Source organism: Glycine max, chromosome 6 (assembly GCF_000004515.6).
Source record: "Glycine max cultivar Williams 82 chromosome 6, Glycine_max_v4.0, whole genome shotgun sequence".
NCBI classification, from domain to species: domain Eukaryota; kingdom Viridiplantae; phylum Streptophyta; class Magnoliopsida; order Fabales; family Fabaceae; genus Glycine; species Glycine max.
In genome coordinates this window covers 45,285,003-45,306,147 of record NC_038242.2, presented here as the reverse complement: position 1 = coordinate 45,306,147, position 21,145 = coordinate 45,285,003, and the positions used below count along the sequence as shown (strand labels likewise).

The following is a 21,145-nucleotide window of genomic DNA, read 5'->3' as shown; positions in this document are numbered from 1 at the left end:
TCTGGGGTCTGAATAACTTGCGTAAGTAGCTCCTTCAAACTGGGATGATCTGTAAGGATGATGAAACGGTTACCGAGGAGGTATTGCCACCATTTCTTGACCGCCGCCATCACTGCGAACAATTCTCGGACATAAGTGGACGATCGTTGAAGCTTAGGCAAAAATGGCTTGCTAAAATATGCAATTGTGTGGCCCTGCTAAGAGAGGATTGCACCCATGCCCACCCCAGAAGCATTGGTCTCGACTGTAAATGGTAGCTAGAAATTCGGCAAGGCAAGTACCGGGGTTTCGAACAAGGCTTTCTTCAAGAGGTCAAATGCGAGCTGAGCCGCCGCGGTCCACTGGAAAGGCTCCACCGTGGTTGCTGCCACCAATGGGGAAGCTATCGAAGCATACCCCTTGATAAATCTCCTATAAAAGCCCGCAAGGCCCAGAAAGCTTCGTAAAGCTTTAATGGAGTGTGGAACCGACCACTGTCGTACTGCCTCTACTTTGGCCACCACTGGTTCAACCCCCTTTTTGGAAACCATGTGCCCGAGATACTCCACTTGTTGTTGTGCGAATGAACATTTGGATAATTTAAGAACAAAATGATTATCCAAAAGGACTTGAAAAGCTTGTTCCACATGTGTTACATGCTCCTCAATTGTGGTGTTGTATATCAGCATATCGTTGAAGAAGACGATCAGGAAACGACGAAGGAATGGCCTGAAGATCATATTCATGGTTGCCTGAAACGATGAGGGGGCATTGCATAAACCAAAAGGCATTACCTTGAATTCGTAATGCCCATGGTGGGTGCAAAATGCTGTTTTGGCAATATCGGAGGAATCCATCCTGATCTGATGATAGCCCTGCAACAAATTCAATTTCGAAAACCAACAAGCCTTACCCGATTCATCGAGGAGCTTGTCAATGGTGGGAATGGGGAACCGATCATGGACAGTCACCGCGTTCAAAGCTCGATAATCCATGCAAAAACGCCAAGAGCCATCTTGCTTCTTCACGAGTAGCACAGGAGATGAGAAGGGGCTCGTACTGGGGCGAATGAGTCTCTTCTGGAGCATGGATTCAACCTGGAGTTCAATTTTGCGCTTCTGAAAGTGAGGATACCTATAGGGGCGCATGTTCACTGGGGTAGCTTGCGGAAGTAAATGGATGTGGTGGTCGGTGATTCTTTCCGGCGGAAGCGAGGTTGGGGGTTGAAACAGAACCGCAAAGTGATCCACCAAGTTCTAAATTGATGGGTGCAGAGGTGAGCTGGAATCTGGTATCGATGTCTCTGCTAGGACTGCAATATGATAGAAGGAGCTAGTGTCGGAGTTACGTGATAAATGGCGAAATTGATGTGGTGTCAACATCGTCAAGGTGGACTCCTAATCACCCTGAAATTCAATGAGCTGGCCCTCCGAAAAGAACTTCATGCTCATAGTATTATAATCTGTGAGTACTGGCCCGAGCATCTTCAACCATTGCACACCCAAAACTATGTTTGCACCTGCAATTGGAAGCACATACAGGTCCACCACACAATGGAATTGTTGCATGGTGAGGGAAAGGTCAGGACAGAGACGATTGCAAGCCAAATGTTGGTCGTTACCAATCATCACACGAAGGGGAGTTGTTTGTTGAGTCTGGAAGCCAAGTTGGGTCACGAGGGATTCCTAAATGAAGTTGTGGGTGCTCCCACCGTCCACCAGGATCACTACGGTGGTGCCGGCAACCGTGCCTATCAAACGCAACATTTCTGGGGCTAGCTGGCCCGCTAGTGAATTAAAACTAATTTGGGCCGGGCCCGGGTAGTGGATATCGAACGGGTCGGGGCTCGGGTCAATTCCCTCTATATGAGGGTCAACAGCTTCATCTTCCTCCGTGACCAAGAAGAAAACCTTAGAGGCACAACGGTGGCCTCTATGGTACTTCTCGTCACAATTGAAGCAGAGACCTCGTTCTTTGCGAGAGCTAATTTCCTCCGGGGAGAGTCTCTTCAAGGTGGGAGGTAGACATGGTGGTGGTAGGCGCGAAACTGGAAGAGGAAGCAACGCAGGGGAGGGAGCAGGTCGCGGTGAAACGGGCACCACCACAAGAGCACGGTTGCGAAGGGAAGGCTGCATGTCTAGAAGCTTCTCTTCCTGGAGGCGAGCCAGGCCAGTGGCTTGCACCAATGTCAAGGGTTGCAGCGCCTGCACCTCGCAGCGAACATCGGGCGACAGTCCTGATATAAAGCAGCTCAGGAGAAATTGGGGAGGTAGCCCAACAATTCGGTTGGCTAAATCCTCAAAGTCTGAAAGGTATTGGGCCACGGTGCCGGTCTGTTGCAATTTGAAAAGGGAGCCCGTGGGGTCGTCGTAGTGCGAGGGAGCAAAGCGGTTTTGAAGGGCTTGGATGAAGGCAGGCCACGACGTGAACTGCCCATTGTTAGCCATCCACTGGAACCATGCGAGAGCACGACCATCCATGTAGAAGGAAACAATGGTAAGTCGATCGTGCTTAGGGGTAGCATGGTACTTAAAATATTGATTGATTTTAAACACCCACCCAAAAGGGTCAGTGCCATCAAACCTGGGAATGTCGAGTTTCATTTTGTGTTGGGATGCAGGAACAGGGGGAAAATTGGGCGTGCTCGGGTTCGCAGAGGAGGAAGACAATGGGGAAGATGGAAAACGCAGCAAGAGGGCATCAAACTTCTGAGCCATGTTGTGAACGGTTTCACCCAGGGAAGCATGGAGGTCAGTGAGTTTGAGGAGGGCAACTTCGAGGGGGTTAGGGGGAGGATTAGGCATGGCAACAAGAGCACCAAATGTTAGGGGCAAGCTACTCTGGTTTTGAGGACCAAAACCTCCTACGAAGAAGAAGAAAAAGAAGCTAGAGATAAGTGAATTTTCATTGATTCTGCAGGTTTATTACAATATGATATTTATAGTGTATTCCTAACAGAATTGTAATTCTGTTACTAGAAAAGACAAGCATGGAAAATGGAAAATATCTAATGGAATATTCTATGCAAATGGTTGGTTATTGCTGTCCCCTGATCATAGACAACAACCCTGCAGATGATCCCTTGAGCCCACTCAGCAGCCCCTTTACACGTAGTCCCGCAGGTATGCAGGCCTTGCAATTGCTCTCTTTGCTCTGTTTTCTAATGGCACCTTGTTGTTACTGTGTTTGCTAAGTTCCTTATCTATTGCTTGTTGTACCCCTGCTTGTCTATCAATTGTTCATAGTGAAAAAGTAGGTGGTATTTGTGTCTCAAATTAAGAATTATACAAACTATTAAATGGTAAGAAGGTATTTCTTGTTTATACACCGTGAGATGTATATAACTCCTACGATATTATCCACCTGCCATGGTTTATACAAACAAATATAAGTCCACGATTGCCAACTGACATATAAAACCAATTCTGTCGGAAGACCATGTTTTGAAGTCCAACGCCAATTTCTTAAAAAATGAAACTTCTGAACAAATTTCTCTCTATTTGCAGGTCTACGACAATTAGCAGGGGTATATTTGTACAATTAATTCCTAATTAAAATACAGGTTTACCATATTTATAGCTGGCCTAAATGAATATGAAAATAATGGCACTACAATCAGTCAATAATTCATTGATTTTCGAGCTCGATTCCGCATCCAATACTCCCCTCGAGCTGAGCGGTAGATGTTAATCGTAAGCAACCTTGATTTAGAGAATTTTTTCTTGTAACTGTGGAGTATATTTTAGCTATGTGAGTAGTAAATTATTGATGATATATGTGTTCTTTTATAAATTAATATTTGTATTAATTTCTTTCGTCAAGTGTTCTTTACTATATTTTCCCTACGAAAGATCATAACATAGCTGTTATTTTCCCTTTCCTCTCTTGCTAGCTGAATTGCAAGGTAATATAAGGGGGTGTGAATTTCTATACAATTTGTAGGAATAGGAGGAATGGCACAGAAACGGTATTTTATCCCAAGGTCCCGATTATCTACAAGTTTGAGAATATTGGAATTGCACAGACATCCTTCCCATTGTTTGCCATCTGATTTTGATACAACGAATCTTGCCATACACGAGTTGGAATAGTTCTATGATGCAAGCTCCATTGGAGCTTGTAGGCCTAGGATCTTCTTCATCAATGGATTCCTTTGCTTCTTGGAAGATGAATGACAGCGGAATGGAGAAAGGGAAAGAGAGAGGAGACGCCACTTCAAGGAGAAGATGAGTCTAGAAGAAGCTCACCACCATAGGAGGCCATGGATAAGAGCTTGGAGGAAGAAGGAGATGAATGAAGGGAGAGGGAGAGAAGAGCACGAAATTTTGTGCTCTAAATGAGCTTTGAAATCTGAAGTTTAATATTCAAATCATCAAAGTTCCAAAAAAATACACACACATGACCTCTATTTATAGCCTAAGTGTCACACAAAATTGGAGGGAAATTCAAATTTCACTTGAATTTGAAATTGAATTTGTGGAGCCAAACTTTGGAGCCAAAATTTCACTAATTATGATTAGTGAATTTTAGTTATGGTTCAGCCCACTAATCCAAGATCAATTACAAGATTCTCCACTAAGTGTGCTTAGGTGTCATGAGGCATGAAAAGCATGAAGGACATGCACAAAGTGTGACTATATGATGTGGCAATGGGGTGTAGTAAGCAAATGCTCACCTCCCCCTCTAAAATTTAATTGGATTGGGCTTCTACCAATTCAATTAAATTTATTTCCAACCACACACATCAAATATCCACTTAGTGCATGTGAAATTACAAAACTACCCCTAATACAAAAACTAGTCTAGGTGCCCAAAAATACAAGGGCTGAAAAATCCTATATTTCTAGGGTACCCTACCTACAATATGGAGCCCTATATATAAGGACCAAATATAATGACATCCTAGTCTAATATGTACAAAGATAATTGGACCCAACCTTGGCCCATGGGCTCAGAAATCTACCCTAAGGTTCATGAGAACCCTAGGGCCTTCTTCAGCAGCTCTAGCCCAATCTTCTTGGAGCCTCTTGCTCATGGTTCTAGTGATTGGTCCCTTCCTAGGGAGGATTGCATCATCCCCTTCCCCTTGAAGAGGATTTGACCTCAAATCTGTTAGTTCCTCCTCCTCAATATCAGCTCCACCTGCAAAAGGAGTTAAATCAGAAATGTTAAAAGTGGTGCTGACTCCATACTCTTCTGGGAGGTCCAACCTATAGGCATTGTTATTGATCCTCTCCAAAACCTGAAAAGGTCCATCCCCTCTAGGGCTAAGCTTGGATTTCCTTTTAGTAGGGAATCTATCCTTCCTAAGATGGAGCCAAACCCAGTCACCCTCATTAAGAACTAGCTCTTTTCTTCCTCTATTGGCTTTAGTTGAATACACCTTTGTTTGGTTCTCTATTTGGTTCTTAACCCTCTCATGCATCTTCTTTACAAATTCTGACCTAGATTCCCCTTCTTTATGTATAAAAGAAGTGTCCAGTGGGAGGGGAATGAGGTCTAACGGTGTTAGGGGATTAAACCCATAGACAACCTCAAAAGGGGACTGCTTGGTGGTTCTATGAACCCCCCTGTTGTAGGCAAATTCTACATGAGGAAGATACTCATCCCAAGACTTATGGTTGCCTTTCAGAAGAGCCCTTAAAAGGGTGGATAAAGACCTATTCACTACCTCTGTTTGCCCATCAGTTTGTGGATGACAAGTGGTAGAGAAAAGAAGTTTAGTTCCTAACTTAGCCCATAAGGTTTTCCAGAAGTGGCTAAGGAACTTAGCATCTCTATCTGACACAATGGTCCTAGGCAAACCATGGAGTCTCACAACTTCCCTGAAAAAGAGTTTTGAGATGTGGGAAGCATCATCCACCTTGTGGCATGGTATAAAGTGTGCCATCTTGCTAAACCTATCCACCACCACAAAGATAGAGTCTACACCTCTTTGGGTTCTAGGAAGCCCAAGGACAAAGTCCATACTAATGTCTACCCAAGGTGCAGATGGGATGGGTAAGGGTGTGTATAGCCCATGAGGCATCACCCTAGACTTGGCTTGTAAACAAGCCACACACCTAGTGCAATGCTTATGGACATCTTTCTTCATATGGGGCCAATAAAACTTTTCTTTGAGTAAGACAAGGGTCTTGTCTATCCCAAAGTGGCCCATGAGCCCACCCTCATGGCTCTCTTTCACAAGTAATTTCCTAATGGATCCTTGGGGTATGCAAAGCTTTCCCTCTTTGAACAAATACCCCTCGGCCAAATAGAATCCATCTTGGGCCTTTTTCCCACAACTCTCATAAATGGGAGAGAAATGTTCATCTAAAGCATACAAGTCCCTAATATTATCAAATCCTAAAATTTGAGCTCCTAGGGAGCAAAACAATGTGTGTCTCCTAGAGAGGGCATCAGCTACCACATTTGTTTTTCCCTTTTTGTATTTGATAACATATGGAAATTGCTCTAGGTACTCTACCCATTTTGCATGCCTCTTGTTTAACTTGCTTTGCCCTCTAATGTACTTAAGTGATTGATGATCACTATGAATGACAAATTCCTTGGAAACAAGGTAATGTTCCCAAGTTTGGAGGGCTCTTATTAAGGCATAAAGCTCTTTATCATAGGTGGGGTAGTTGAGGGTGGCACTATGAAGTTTTTCACTAAAATAAGCAATAGGGTGCCCACCTTGTAACAATACAGCTCCAACTCCCACTCCAGAGGCATCACATTCTAGCTCAAAAGTTTTAGAAAAGTCAGGAAGAGCTAGAACAAGTGCCTTAGTAAGCTTTTCTTTGAGCAAAGCAAAGGCTTGCTCTTGTTTTTCACCCCAGGTAAATGCCACATTCTTCTTCACCAGCTCATTGAGAGGTGATGCAATTGTAGAGAAATTAGGAACGAACCTTCTATAGAAGCTTGTTAACCCATGGAAGCTCCTAATATCTCCCACACTTTTTGGGGTGGGCCATTCTTGGATGGCCTTGATTTTCTCAGGGTCCACTTGGACCCCATTTCTACCAACTACAAAACCTAAGAAAACTATATTATCTACACAAAAGGTACACTTCTCTATATTTGCATAGAGGGTGTTTTTCCTAAGGACTGAAAGAACTTGTCTGAGATGTCCTAAGTGATCATCTAGGCTCCTACTATACACTAAAATATCATCAAAATAAACAACTACAAATCTACCTATGAAATCCCTTAAGACATGATGCATAAGCCTCATAAAGGTGCTTGGTGCATTAGTGAGCCCAAAAGGCATCACTAGCCATTCATACAAACCAAACTTGGTCTTGAAAGCAGTTTTCCACTCATCACCCTTTTTCATCCTGATTTGGTGATAACCACTTTTAAGATCAATTTTTGAAAAGATATTGGCACCATGCAACTCATCAAGCAGATCATCAAGTCTAGGAATGGGGTGCCTATACTTTACAGTGATGTTGTTGATGGCCTTGCAATCTGTACACATTCTCCACGTACCATCCTTTTTGGGCACCAACAACACTGGCACAACACATGGGCTTAGGCTCTCTTGGACCCAGCCCTTCTCCAACAATTCTTTAACCTGAGACTCTATCTCCTTAGTCTCCTGAGGGTTAGTCCTATAGGCTGGCCTATTAGGAAGGCTTGCTCCTGGGACTAAATCTATTTGGTGTTCTATTCCCCTTAAAGGAGGTAGCCCAGGGGGTATCTCTTTGGGAAATATATCACCAAATTCATGTAAGAGTTCTTGGACCTTTGGGGGTAAGGTCTCAAATGTAGGAATTGTGGTAGTGCTAAGGGATGTTTCCCTTGATAGGAGAAGGTAGAAAGATTGTTTAAGAAGGAGTGCTCTTTTAATATCACCTTTTGTTGCAAAATGATTTTCCTTCTTAACAATCTTCTTGGAGGAATCCTTTCCCTCTTTTTCCTTCCCCCTGGCCTTTGAAGACAAGACCTTACTATCCTTCTTTTTCTTTTGTTTTTCTAATTTTTCTTCCTCATCCCTCTTATCTTTCATAGTTAGTTGATCTTTGGCCACCTGTGATGGTGTTTGAGGATGCAACACAAATTTAGTGCCAAGATGGGTGAGGCTAATCTCATTAGTTAGGCCATTATAAATGATCTTCCTATCAAATTGCCACGGTCTTCCTAAAAGAATATGTCCTGCCTCCATGGGAACTATATCACAATTAACTTCATCCTTATATGTCCCAATGGAGAAAGGTACCTTCACTTGTTGGTTAACTATCATTTCCCCTTGCTCATTGAGCCATTGAAGTTTATAAGGTTTTGGGTGGGGAATGATAGTGAGGTTCAACTTGGAAACTAATCTTGTGCTACAACAATTGCAACAAGATCCACTATCCACAATGAGAGAACAAGTTTTATCTAAAATTTTGCATCTTGTATGAAAGATGTTCTCTCTTTGGGATTGAGATAAATCACAAGATTGACCTCCAAGGAGCCTTCTAACCATTAAGAGGTCACCTTCTTCATGAGGGTAGACTTCCTCACTAGACTCTTCATCCCTTACTTCATCTTCACTTCCACTAGAGGAAGGGCAAGAAGTAGTCTCCTCTTGACTACTATAAATGTCTTGACCCCTCATGATCATGGTTTTCTTTGTGGGGCATTGAGAGGCAATGTGACCTCTCCCAAGACATTTGAAGCATTTAATGTTGCTAGTCCTTTCTTGGGAACTAGTCTTAGGGGTGTATTTCTCTATGGTCTTACCCTTATCTTCCTTGGGTTTTGAAGGTGCAGCCCCTAAAATTCCATGGGCTTGGTCCTTCCTTGGATAAGAGTGAGAGCCATAAGATTTTGAAGAAGGCTTTCTTTTAAGTTGTTGCTCCACTCTTATACAAAGTTGGACTAGCTCATCTAGGTCCCTATATGGAAGGAGTTCAACCTTGTCCCTCACTTCCATATTGAGCCCACTAAGGAACCTAACTATGCTTGTTCTTTCCTCCTCCCTAAGTCCAGCTCTTAAAAGGAGTAGTTCCATTTGTTGTCTATATTCTTCAACACTCATACTCCCTTGTCTAAGCCTTTGGAGCTTGTCCATAAGCTCCCTTTCATAGTAGGAGGGAATGTGCCTCTTCCTAAGGGCACTCTTAAGATCATTCCAATACTCTACTGGAGGATCCTCATGAATCCTTCGTTCTTTAACAAGGGAAGTCCACCAATAGAGGGCATACCCTTGAAAGCTAAGGGTAGCCAATGGAACTTTTCTCTCTTCGCTAATATGATGGCAAGCAAAGAGTTGTTCAACCTTCATTTCCCAATCTAAGTAGGCCTCAACATTATCTTTTCCGTGGAAATATGGGAGGCTAATGTTAACCTCTTGAGGCCTTCTATCCTTTTCTCTTCTTTGGGAGTGATGTTTAGTATGTGAACTATGACGCCCTCTATAATAGTCGCTAAGTTCTTCACTTAAACTCTTGCAAGAGTCATGACTACTATAGGAGGCATGTTTTTCTCTTTTCATTTCTTTCATTATTTTTCTTCTTTCTTCCTCTCTTATTTTCTCTCTTTCATCTTGACTTATTTCTTCCACTCTTTTTTTACCTTTTTCTTTTCTCTCTTGTTTTTCTTTCCACAACTTAAGGGATCTCAACTCATCTAATATCTTATACAAGGGGTCCTTAGGAGTAGAACCCTCACCATTAACACTAGATGAAGAATGAAGACTCATGTTGGTTCCTAAGTTATGGTTCTTTCTTGTTGGGGCTTTGAAAACAAAAGGTAAAAGAAACTATGGTTGAAACTAGCCAAAATAAACACTAAAAGAGGTGTGAAAGATAAGGTAAAAACTAATTCGTAAAAGGCAAGCTATCTAGGTGGTTTGACAATGGAGGGTAAAAGAAATAAGCTATGAAAGTAAGCAAGAAATTAAAGTGCAAGAAATGCAAACTAGGCGGATCCTAAGAGTGTTTGAATGACCTCATTTAAGGTTCCCAACAAAACACTCACTATCCTAAGGGAAAATTGCCTAAAATTATTACACACAAATGGAAGTAGGGTGACCTAGCGGAGGCTCCCAACTTACTTCCAATGAAAGGCCTTTTTGTTACAAAATTTGAAAACAAAGCAAATTGCCAATTACAAAATTACAAAGAAAAAAAAAGTCCTCAATTGTGGTGGCTATTCTCTCTTTAGTGTTTCACTCAATTTGGAGTGCTTCTTAGTCCAATAGCTCTTAAGGTGGTTGGCCCCTTTCTTCTTGACTCAAATTCTTCAAGATATGGCACCAATCCTTCTTTCCAATTCCCTATATGGCAACTCACAACCAAGGAAACAAAGAGACAAGCAATAACCAAAGACCAAAAAAAATGAAATGAAAGCTAAACCAATAGAGTTTTAACAAGACAAATTTTCAAGGATTATTCAACAATTAAAGCAATGAAAAGCACAAAAAAGCAAGCTAGGACTCAAAGAGAAACCTAGAATGGCTCTAGAGTAGAGTAGAAAAACTCTAAAAAAAAAAAGACTCAAGAAACCTCTAGTTTTGGCACTTGTTTTCACAATAATTTTCAATTGAAATTTCAGAACTAGGATTGGTATAAAATAGGCACCAATTATAGAACAAATTTTGAGCCAAAACAACAAGTACACTTTCCTTTCACTTTTCTTTTTTTTTTTCCTGGACACTGATTTTTCTGCCAACTTGTGAGATTTTTCTTATTTTTTCCTTTAATCCAAATCGCTTGTTTCTTTTTTTATAATTTTGGTCCAGATGTCTATAAAATTCAGTAAAAGTTTCAGCTCAAAAAACGTAGTGACCAGTTCCCAGTAATTTATACAAGTTCATATGTTCAAGCTGCCAGCACCAGCGATTTCAACCTAGAAATCAAGAGTAGTGTTTATGTTGCTTAAGGCTTGGATAGTTACAATTTGTGTTTGCTTATGCTCAATTATCTTGAATAACACAATTCAAGAGAGCTTAAGACTTATTTGATTCACAAATCCAGCCACAACTCAACACCACATCTCAACTTCATCATAGGCATCATGTAGGAATCTTAGAAAACAAAAAAGAGTTCAACAACAAGACTACTTCTAAGAATTGATTTAGAACATGTTATGAACTAAATAACATGCATGAATTAGACTCAAAATTCAAAAGATAGGCTAAGAATGACAAGAATACATGAAAAAAATGTATCTAGAATTCAAAAAACAAAATAAAAATTCAACACAAACTTAGAGCATAATGTGACAATTACTATGACTAAACATGACTCTAAGACAACATGGATTAAGTGATTTACACTTAGATTTTTGTGTTTTTTTTTTCTAATCAATATTTTGGAACAAAATTTAGATCTAAGGTTCAGCACAAGAATATTATGAATGAAAAATGATAGAACCTAAAATCAACACAAAAACAAGATTCAAGAGTAGATCTACAAAATTTGAACCATAGAAATGCAAGAACAAGTGTAGATCTAAGATTTAATCGGTTTATTTTTTTTTTTTGAATCTACTCTAAACAGCACCAAACCACAAGACAATGGAGGATATACATGGAGAATAAGATGAAGAACAAGGAATTAAAGAGAATTCACCGAACAAAAAGATAGAGGAAGCAAAAGAACATCACCTAGATGAAGATGCTCTTGATACCACATGATGCAAGCTCCATTGGAGCTTGTAGGCCTAGGATCTTCTTCATCAATGGATTCCTTTGCTTCTTGGAAGATGAATGGCAGCGGAATGGAGAAAGGGAAAGAGAGAGGAGACGCCACTTCAAGGAGAAGATGAGTCTAGAAGAAGCTCACCACCATAGGAGGCCATGGATAAGAGCTTGGAGGAAGAAGGAGATGAATGAAGGGAGAGGGAGAGAAGAGCACGAAATTTTGTGCTCTAAATGAGCTTTGAAATCTGAAGTTTAATATTCAAATCATCAAAGTTGAAAAAAATACACACACATGACCTCTATTTATAGCCTAAGTGTCACACAAAATTGGAGGGAAATTCAAATTTCACTTGAATTTGAAATTGAATTTGTGGAGCCAAACTTTGGAGCCAAAATTTCACTAATTATGATTAGTGAATTTTAGTTATGGTTCAGCCCACTAATCCAAGATCAATTACAAGATTCTCCACTAAGTGTGCTTAGGTGTCATGAGGCATGAAAAGCATGAAGGACATGCACAAAGTGTGACTATATGATGTGGCAATGGGGTGTAGTAAGCAAATGCTCACCTCCCCCTCTAAAATTTAATTGGATTGGGCTTCTACCAATTCAATTAAATTTATTTCCAACCACACACATCAAATATCCACTTAGTGCATGTGAAATTACAAAACTACCCCTAATACAAAAACTAGTCTAGGTGCCCAAAAATACAAGGGCTGAAAAATCCTATATTTCTAGGGTACCCTACCTACAATATGGAGCCCTATATATAAGGACCAAATATAATGACATCCTAGTCTAATATGTACAAAGATAATTGGACCCAACCTTGGCCCATGGGCTCAGAAATCTACCCTAAGGTTCATGAGAACCCTAGGGCCTTCTTCAGCAGCTCTAGCCCAATCTTCTTGGAGCCTCTTGCTCATGGTTCTAGTGATTGGTCCCTTCCTAGGGAGGATTGCATCAGTCTTTCTCTCATTCGGGTGTGGTGGCATATCGAAGACAAGTTTAAAGAATACATTTTCCTTGTAAATTAATAAATTCTCTGCAGTATTATTCATTCAGTTCTGTTTTAATTTTTCCATCATTTTCTTTTTGCAGAAGTTGATGTATCTAACTATCTAAGGGTTTTGGATACCTGATGCATCTGGTCTCTCAAATTTGAAGGAATTTTCATTTGAATACTGTGAGAATTTAACTATAGTTCACGAGTCAATTCGTTTTCTGAATAAACTTTAAATATTGAGTGTTGGTTGTTGCCGCAAACATAGGAGTTTTCTACCCATCAAGTGATGGATTGAATGAATGAAACAACTGTGACTCAACATCTTTTAATACAAATACAATGCTGCATCCAAATGAAATTTTGGGAAAAATTTGTAATGGGTTTTCCATGGTTTAATATTTTCCTCTTTGTTTTGAGAATAATTCCTTTTTGGTTCGAATAGGTCTTCTAGGGGGTTGCTTTCTACAATTCTGGTGGGTTCCACTTCGAATGAAGGAAAACAATGCTTTAATTTTTCTGCAATAATCTTGATTTAATTTGTGTTTTTAAATATAAACTAAATTGAAATGAACCAAAATGTTTAAAATTGTCTAATTTGTCTTCTTTATAGTTATACTAGCTGGCATTAAGCTTTCCATAAGGTAAATCACATGTTTAGGTTGAACTTCTTATTTATGTAGTATACTCTCTATGAAGAAATTAAAAATATTTACAATTAAACAAAAAAGGAAACTAATTCAAGAGAAGAAGATGAAATAATCTTGGAATAAGGTTTTTTTATATCTATCACTAGCATTCTTTAAAGAAACATGTAAATAATTTTAACAAAGGATAATATATATATATATATATATATATATATATATATATATATATATATATATTATAATATATTATAAGACAGAAAATCCAACTTTCTAATTTGTTTTAGTTAATTCATTTTAGGGGTAGAGCAGTATTTTATTATTTTTTTGAAAAAATAAAAATAAGTGTTTTTCTCTGCTAGTCATCTCTTCTATCGCCATGTTTCCAAATCCGTTAATCTTCTTATTCAGCAACTACCAATTTTAGTTGCAACATTTTCACGAACACGTTTTCTTCTTTTCTTTGACACCACCATGGACAATGTCACGGACAGCCACTACCATTGATACCGCTGGATTAAAATGAATGATTTGGAGTTTATATTGGAACGGAACAAATATTAATATACATTATTAAACCAATTTTGTCCACTACATTTCTTTGTCGTTGAACCAGTTCCGAGATCGAGAACCATGCCCTATAAGATCCGGGAAAATGCAAAGATATCAAAAGTTAAGTCCTTCAATGTGTCCGATGTATGCCCTTCCTTCATCTTCTCTCTTTCTAAGTAATTTCACCTATTATAGAAGGTCTTGAGTCTATGTACAAAAAATAGGTAAATGTTATTTTGGTCCTTCAATGTGTATATTGGTGACAGTTTAATCCTTGAAAACATAAATTTTGATTTAATCCATAAATGTGTAGAAAGTATAATAATTGAGACTATGTTTGATAAAACTAGCTTATAAGATAGATGAAAGCTAACAAACTAAAGGGGAGATTATAAGCTACAAGTTAGGAGTTAAAAAAAATCGAAAGCTAGTTGAAAGAGTTTGGTAAGATTAACCAAAAAACTAGTTGATAAATGTAAAATTACATGAAATAACACATTTAATATTTTTATCATTTGAATTTATTTCTAATAATTTATCATCTAAAGACATCATATGATAATATTTTAAAATTTTGTATTATAAGAAAAATGTAAAGATTTAGATATTTTACTTATATCATTTAACATAAAAAAATTTATATTATTTTTGGAAAAAGTAGAATTAAATTAACTAAAGCTTATTAGATTTATAACCTTGTTTAAAATCATTTTTTAATATTTAAAATTTTATTAATACTATTATTTTGAAACAAAATAAAAAGTTGTAACCTTAAGTAGTGGTGTAGAGATGACAATTGATGAGTTGACTATTGAATAAGTACAAGGGTGGATTTAGAAAATTATCAAAGGTGGTTGATTTTCTTTTGGTACTTTAATTATTTAAATATCTAACTTCTGAAAAATAAATATTAACATTTAATAAATAATAAATTTTGTAAAATGATTTATTAATTTACATGTAAAATTAAAATTGATTTTATTTCAATTGATACAAGAAGAAAATACATGCTTTTAAAAAAATATATTACAATGAAGGTTATATATGGGAAGTGTCAACTGACAACAACAGTTTCATTCTTATCATTTATTTGTTTTTTAAAATTTTACCAATATGATTAATGATCTATTATAACATTTGATTTCAAAAAAATAAATCATAAAAATACAAAATATGTCTCTAAAAGAATTATTGTAAATGTAAGTTGATTATTATTATTATTATTATTATTATTATTATTATTATTATTATTAATAAGTTTCCCTTCTTCATATCTAACAATAAGCAATTGCAATTTTGCATAAGAGGATGATGAGAATGATGTTTATTAGCATTACTGCTAAGGTGTAATTAAATCAAGGACAAGTGTATGTTTCGGGATATACAAAGTGTGGGTAGCGACATTGGTGCTGGGTGATGATATACATGACCCCATTTTATTTTTCCACTTTCAAGTTTCAACACGGATAATAATTAAATAAAAGCAAGTAATTATGGTTTAGGCATTTTTTTCTTGGGAGCTTCTCCCAATAAATTTTTTCATAATTTCCTCTGACTCTCGAAGAATCTTCAGTCCTCCTTCGGATGAAATTGGGTTCGTGTTGCTTCCAGTAATGTGAAGTTGGGTTCAGTATTCCATTTTATTATAAAGCTAACACCAACGCGTTTTTGTTTTTGTTTTTGCATTGCCCTGTTTTTCCACTAAATAGAATAAATTCATCCTAGCGTGTCTTACGGATTGGATTCAGATGCTGCAATTAATAAGAGAAAATACTTGTACGTACTTGAACAAGATATGGTTTAACTTTTTCCATACATTTTTTTTACAACATTTCACGGTACTTAACAAACAACACCCACAAAGAGTTTCAAACTCATGCATACTAACTTTGTTAAAAGCCCACCATAATTACTCTTATAATATTTAAAAGTTATAAAATGTTCTGATTTTGTTCCAATAAAATTTTCAGTAAGTTTTTTATTTTAAAATTGAAATGTCATTTTTTTTTTGCTTAGAGTAGGATTTGGACATCCAAGTCTACTTGAATTATTTGCTTACATCAATTATATATACAACTTAATGTAAAAAAACATCATATTTTATCTTAATTATACGTACAATTGATATAAAAAATATTATATTTACATCGATTAAAAAGTTTGATCGTAAGTTTAAATATGTCTAAGTCCAAAAACAATATATTATAACTTTGTGAGAACAAAAACATACTAAAAATTTTACATAATAATTTTTGTATATTTTTATATTTATGAGATAAAAAAATATTTTAGCTTAAAAATTATTCATGCATTAGGGAAATAGTGCACACCGCATCTAAGAGTTTCCATCCCATACAATGCAAGAGCTGAGAGAAATTAACGCGATAAATGTGTTTTGGTGAGATGAAGTGAACGGATCATTATATAACATATTAATTTCTTCATTTTGTGATATATAAATGGAATTGCTATAAAGTAGTACTACTACTATTTTTGACATGTTAAATGAAATTGTGAAGACTTTGTACCTGGGTGATATAGTGAATGACTTTGACCGCTGACTAAAAGAAAGCCAGATATTTCCCCCTTTGCATAATAAGGCTGATCAAGTTGGTATTTTTTTATTATGCAAGTTGGTTTGTTATGTCCGCCTAATCACTGTTTGGATGATATGCATTTAATAATTGGTCTATATATATCCCGCGTAAAATTAATGTCATGAAAGGAGTGTTTGGATTAAGTGATAATAATTTTATTCAACAACACATAATTCAAATTTGATTTCCATCGTATATAAAATTTCATTGGTACAGTGATAATTATCAATCACAATGAGATCGATGTCTAACTCATTAACTTAAGAGACACTCCTTGACCTTGACATCTGACTTAGGAAAAAATGATCATGGTACTATACTTACCACTTTAATTAGTTTTAGTGTATGAAGTTTGATTCTATATTCCAACAGACCAACCTACATTCCGGCATAATAATACTAAACTTTTTTCTTCTAATGGCTGAAACATTTTCCGGTGCATCCAGATACGATGTGTTCATTAACTTCAGAGGGGAAGACACACGTCATGGATTTACCGGGCATCTCTACAAAGCTCTTTGTGACAAGGGAATCCGTGCTTTCATGGAAGAAGTGGACCTTAAGAGAGGAGAAGAAATAACACGAACACTAGAGGAGGCAATTAAAGGGTCGAGGATTGCCATCACTGTGCTCTCTAAAGACTATGCTTCTTCCTCATTTTGCTTAAATGAACTAGAAACCATCCTTGGCTGCTACCGCGAGAAAACTCTGTTGGTTATTCCTGTCTTTTATAAGGTGGATCCTTCTGATGTAAGACGCCTGCAAGGAAGTTATGCAGAAGGATTGGCTATGCTTGAGGTAAGGTTCCCTCCTAACATGGAGATTTGGAAGAAGGCTCTGCAGGAAGTAACAACATTGGTTGGGTATCATTTCAAAGATGGGTATCCCTCCTTACCTAGCTTTTGCTTTATAATTTTTGTTAAAATTGAAAGAGAAAATAAATTTTCATTAACCTTGACAAGATATGGATACAAGGATTTTAGTTTAACTTCACTACAATTATAATTTCCTGTTTGAAACAGAGCTGGATATGAATTCGAGTTTATTGGGAAGATTGTTGATGATGTCTTCTACAACATTAATAAACGTAAGTAAGATTAGAAATTTTGAACTCCAACACTCCATTCACAATCATACTAATCTTTTTCTTCTCATGTTTCACAGATGTGCCATCATCATCTTCCTTTACCAATGATGTGTTCCTCAGCTTCAGAGGAGAAGATACTCGTTACAGTTTCACTGGCAATCTCTGCAGAGCCCTTCATGACAGTTGAATTCACACCTTCGTTGATGATGAGGAGCTCCAGAGAGGGGACGAAATAACGTCAGAACTTGCGAAGGAAATTGAAGACTCCAGATTTTTCATCATCGTTCTCTCTCAGAAATGGAGCAGGATGGATGAAATGGAGAAAAGCATCGGGGGTGTTATGTGATGCAAAGAGAAAACGTTTGTTGGTTTTGCCAATTTTTTACAAGGTGGATCCTTCTAATATTCGATACCATAGAGGTAGTTTTGGAGAAGCATTGGCTAATCACGAAATGAAGTTCAAAGCTAAAATGGACGGGTTGGAGCATAACATGGAGAAACTGGAGAAATGGAAGATGGCTCTGCATGAAACAGCTAACTTCTCAGGCTATCATTTCAAACAAGGGTCTTCCTCGCCAATCTTTTAACTTATTTTGATTTAATCCCATTAATTAATTTTCACTTGTCTAATTCTATTTTAATGTTAAAATTTAAAGAGTTCAGGATATTTGTTAACCTTGAAAAACATACATATCATGAAATGGATATGAGACATTTAGTTTGACTTCACACAAATTTCTCTGTTTGAATAGGGATGGATATGAATACGAGTTTATTACCAGGATAGTTGATTTGGTCTCTAGCAAGATTAAACAAGATCCTTTCCATGTTGGGGATTATCCAGTTGGACTAGAGTCATATTCAGAAGCATTCAACTATGATGTGTTCCTCAGCTTCAGAGGCTCAGACACACTCCATGGTTTTACTGGCTATCTCTACAAAGCTCTTCGTGACAGCGGATTCCACACTTTCATTGATGAAGATCTTAACAGAGGAGAAGAAATAACACCGGCAATTGTGAAGGCAATTGAAGAGTCCAAGATTGCCATCATTGTGCTCTCTATAAACTATGCTTCTTCCTCCTTTTGTTTAGACGAACTTGCAACCATCCGTGACTGCCTTGAGAGAAAAAGAATGTTGGTTTTACCAGTCTTTTATAATGTGGACCATTCTCAGGTGCGAATGCAGGAAGGTAGTTATGGAGAAGCCTTGGTGAAACATGAGGAGAGTTTAAAGCATAGCATGGAGAAGTTGGAGAAATGGAAGATGGCTCTGCATCAAGTAGCTAACTTGTCCGACATTAAAATCAAACATGGGTACTCCACCTTACCAATCTTTTTTACTTTATAATTTTTCTTGGATTAAGTTTCGCTTTGTTTAATGATTTGGTGTTAAAATTTAAAGAACTTGCCATATGCAAGTTACCCTGCAGTCGTATTTCTACAACTGAGTTGACCAACTTATTGATGGTAAATTTAATGAGTAAATTTTCCTCATCTTGTAAATTAATAAATTCACTTTACAGTTATTCATTTACTTGTTTCTTTCTTCTGTTTTATTTTAATTTTCTTTGCAGAAGTTCGTGAATGAGAAACTTTTGAAATTTTCAATCGAAAATGTTTAACAAAGATACCTGAAATTCACTTTACAGTTATTCATTTACTTGTTTCTTTCTTCTGTTTTATTTTAATTTTCTTTGCAGAAGTTCGTGAATGAGAAACTTTTGAAATTTTCAAGCGAAAAGGTTTAACAAAGATAGCTGAAATTCACTTTACAGTTATTCATTTACTTGTTTCTTTCTTCTGTTTTATTTTAATTTTCTTTGCAGAAGTTCGTGAATGAGAAACCTTTGAAATTTTCAAGCGAAAAGGTTTAACAAAGATACCTGAAATTCACTTTACAATTATTCATTTACTTGTTTCTTTCTTCTGTTTTATTTTAATTTTCTTTGCAGAAGTTCGTGAATGAGAAACTTTTGAAATTTTCAAGCAAAAAGTTTTAGAAAAGATACCTGACACATCTGGTTAGCCAAATTTTGAGAAACCTTCATTTGAATATTGTCAGAATTTAATTACAGCTCATGATTCGATTTGTTTAATTTATAGGTAAGCTTAAAATATTGAGTGCTTTTGGTTGCAACAAGCTTAGGAGTTTTCCAACCATCAAGTTGACCTCGCTTGAAGACCTCCATCCTTCATGTTATACTTGAGAGTTTTCCAAAAATATCAGAAAAGATGGAAAATGTAAGGGAACTTCATTTGCAGTACACTCCCATAAGTATGTCTGATTAGTTGTGGAGTTGTTCAGTTACCAAGTACACTACTACAAAAACTTATCCTATGATGCAGCTTCAACTATGGTGCTTCAAAAAACGACGTTGTTTTAGACGCGGTGACATTTTAGTAAATAATAGGTGTATTTCAATGACATTTAAAACGGAAACGACATTGTATTTGTATTACAAAGACGTGCTCAACACACCGTCGTTGAGTTCAATTATTCAATGACGGGTTTTATGAACACCGTCCTTGAAGGGGACACTACTAGAAAATGCATATTCTACATCGGTCAGAAAGCAACGATGTTGAACATGGAAACTTCTACATCAGTGGTGACGTAGGCACTGATGTAGTAAGATGCGCTTTCTACATCGTTTTACAAAAAGCAATGATGTTGAATATGGGAACTCTACATCAGTGGTGACGTATGTACTGATGTAGTAAGCCGCGCTTTCTACATCATTTTACAGAAAGCAACGATGTTGAATATGGGAACTTCTACATTGGTGGTAACATAGGCACCGATGTAAAAACATATTTAACATGCATAATAATTTGAGGTTAATTAAAATAAATAATTTATAATGATAAAATTATCTATAAATAAAATTAATCTGACTATAGTGATAAATATGACTATAAATAATTGATATAAGATATTAAAAAAAATTTACTGTTTATAAATATGACTATAGTGATATTTGCTAGGTATAAAACATAAATAGCTATAAAACAAGAATAGAATCCCCACTTATGCTCAGGCTTGAAAGAAATAACAAAAATAGAAGATATAACTATTAATCTAATAAAAAGAAGAAGAAGATAAAGCTATTAATTCAGATGACTATACAAGTTAGAATAAGACTATTGAAGATCATAAAAAATACCTTTCCAAGATTAGGTGCCATTCCAGGAGTTGTCAAGCATTTGTCAACTTTGAGCTTATTTTTACCACCTATGAGTGTATAAAGCTATATTAGATATGGATAATGTAGTTTATAAACTTTAATATTGTTGGGAGGAAAAATTATAGTTGCTAAGGCACCAAAGACATATTTAAAATTAGAAAAAGTCCTTAAGCACGATGGCAGTCTTTTTTTTATCTCATGTTTATACTTTTTTTGGTTAAAATAATAAAAATTATTTAATTAGAATGTAATATTCAATATATTAAAATTTTAAAAATACTACTTATCTTTAAATATTTGTTCTGAAAAATATTATGTATGCCATGTAATTTAATGTCTGATGCACATATGAATTGGGACTTTCACAAAACACTTCATTACCAGCCAAAGAATCCGAGATAAATGACATTGTAGTATAAGCAGAAGATTAGAGGGAATCACTTACCACTTTCACATATCTCACACAGATTCCATTG

The 21,145-nt window shown here is 36.8% G+C and overlaps 2 protein-coding genes across 2 annotated transcripts in view; both read left to right on the top strand.

Moving 5' to 3' along the window:
- LOC100785853 (uncharacterized) overlaps positions 1–19,948 on the top strand; it is a 36,118-nt gene extending 16,170 nt beyond the window's left edge. The window contains exons 7-10 of the mRNA XM_041016683.1: positions 19,185–19,226; positions 19,311–19,352; positions 19,437–19,505; positions 19,588–19,948. Coding sequence (XP_040872617.1) covers positions 19,185–19,226; positions 19,311–19,352; positions 19,437–19,484 — 132 coding nt within the window. The 3' untranslated portion in view covers positions 19,485–19,505; positions 19,588–19,948. The remainder of the gene's footprint in view (positions 1–19,184; positions 19,227–19,310; positions 19,353–19,436; positions 19,506–19,587) is intronic.
- Positions 16,458–17,829, top strand: LOC106798968 (toll/interleukin-1 receptor-like protein). Its single transcript, XM_014776764.2, has 3 exons — positions 16,458–17,276; positions 17,418–17,482; positions 17,560–17,829. The coding sequence occupies exons 1-3, from the start codon at positions 16,741–16,743 to the stop codon at positions 17,667–17,669; spliced, it is 711 nt and encodes a 236-aa protein (XP_014632250.1). The 5' UTR covers positions 16,458–16,740; the 3' UTR covers positions 17,670–17,829.
- Positions 19,949–21,145: the final 1,197 nt, after the last annotated feature.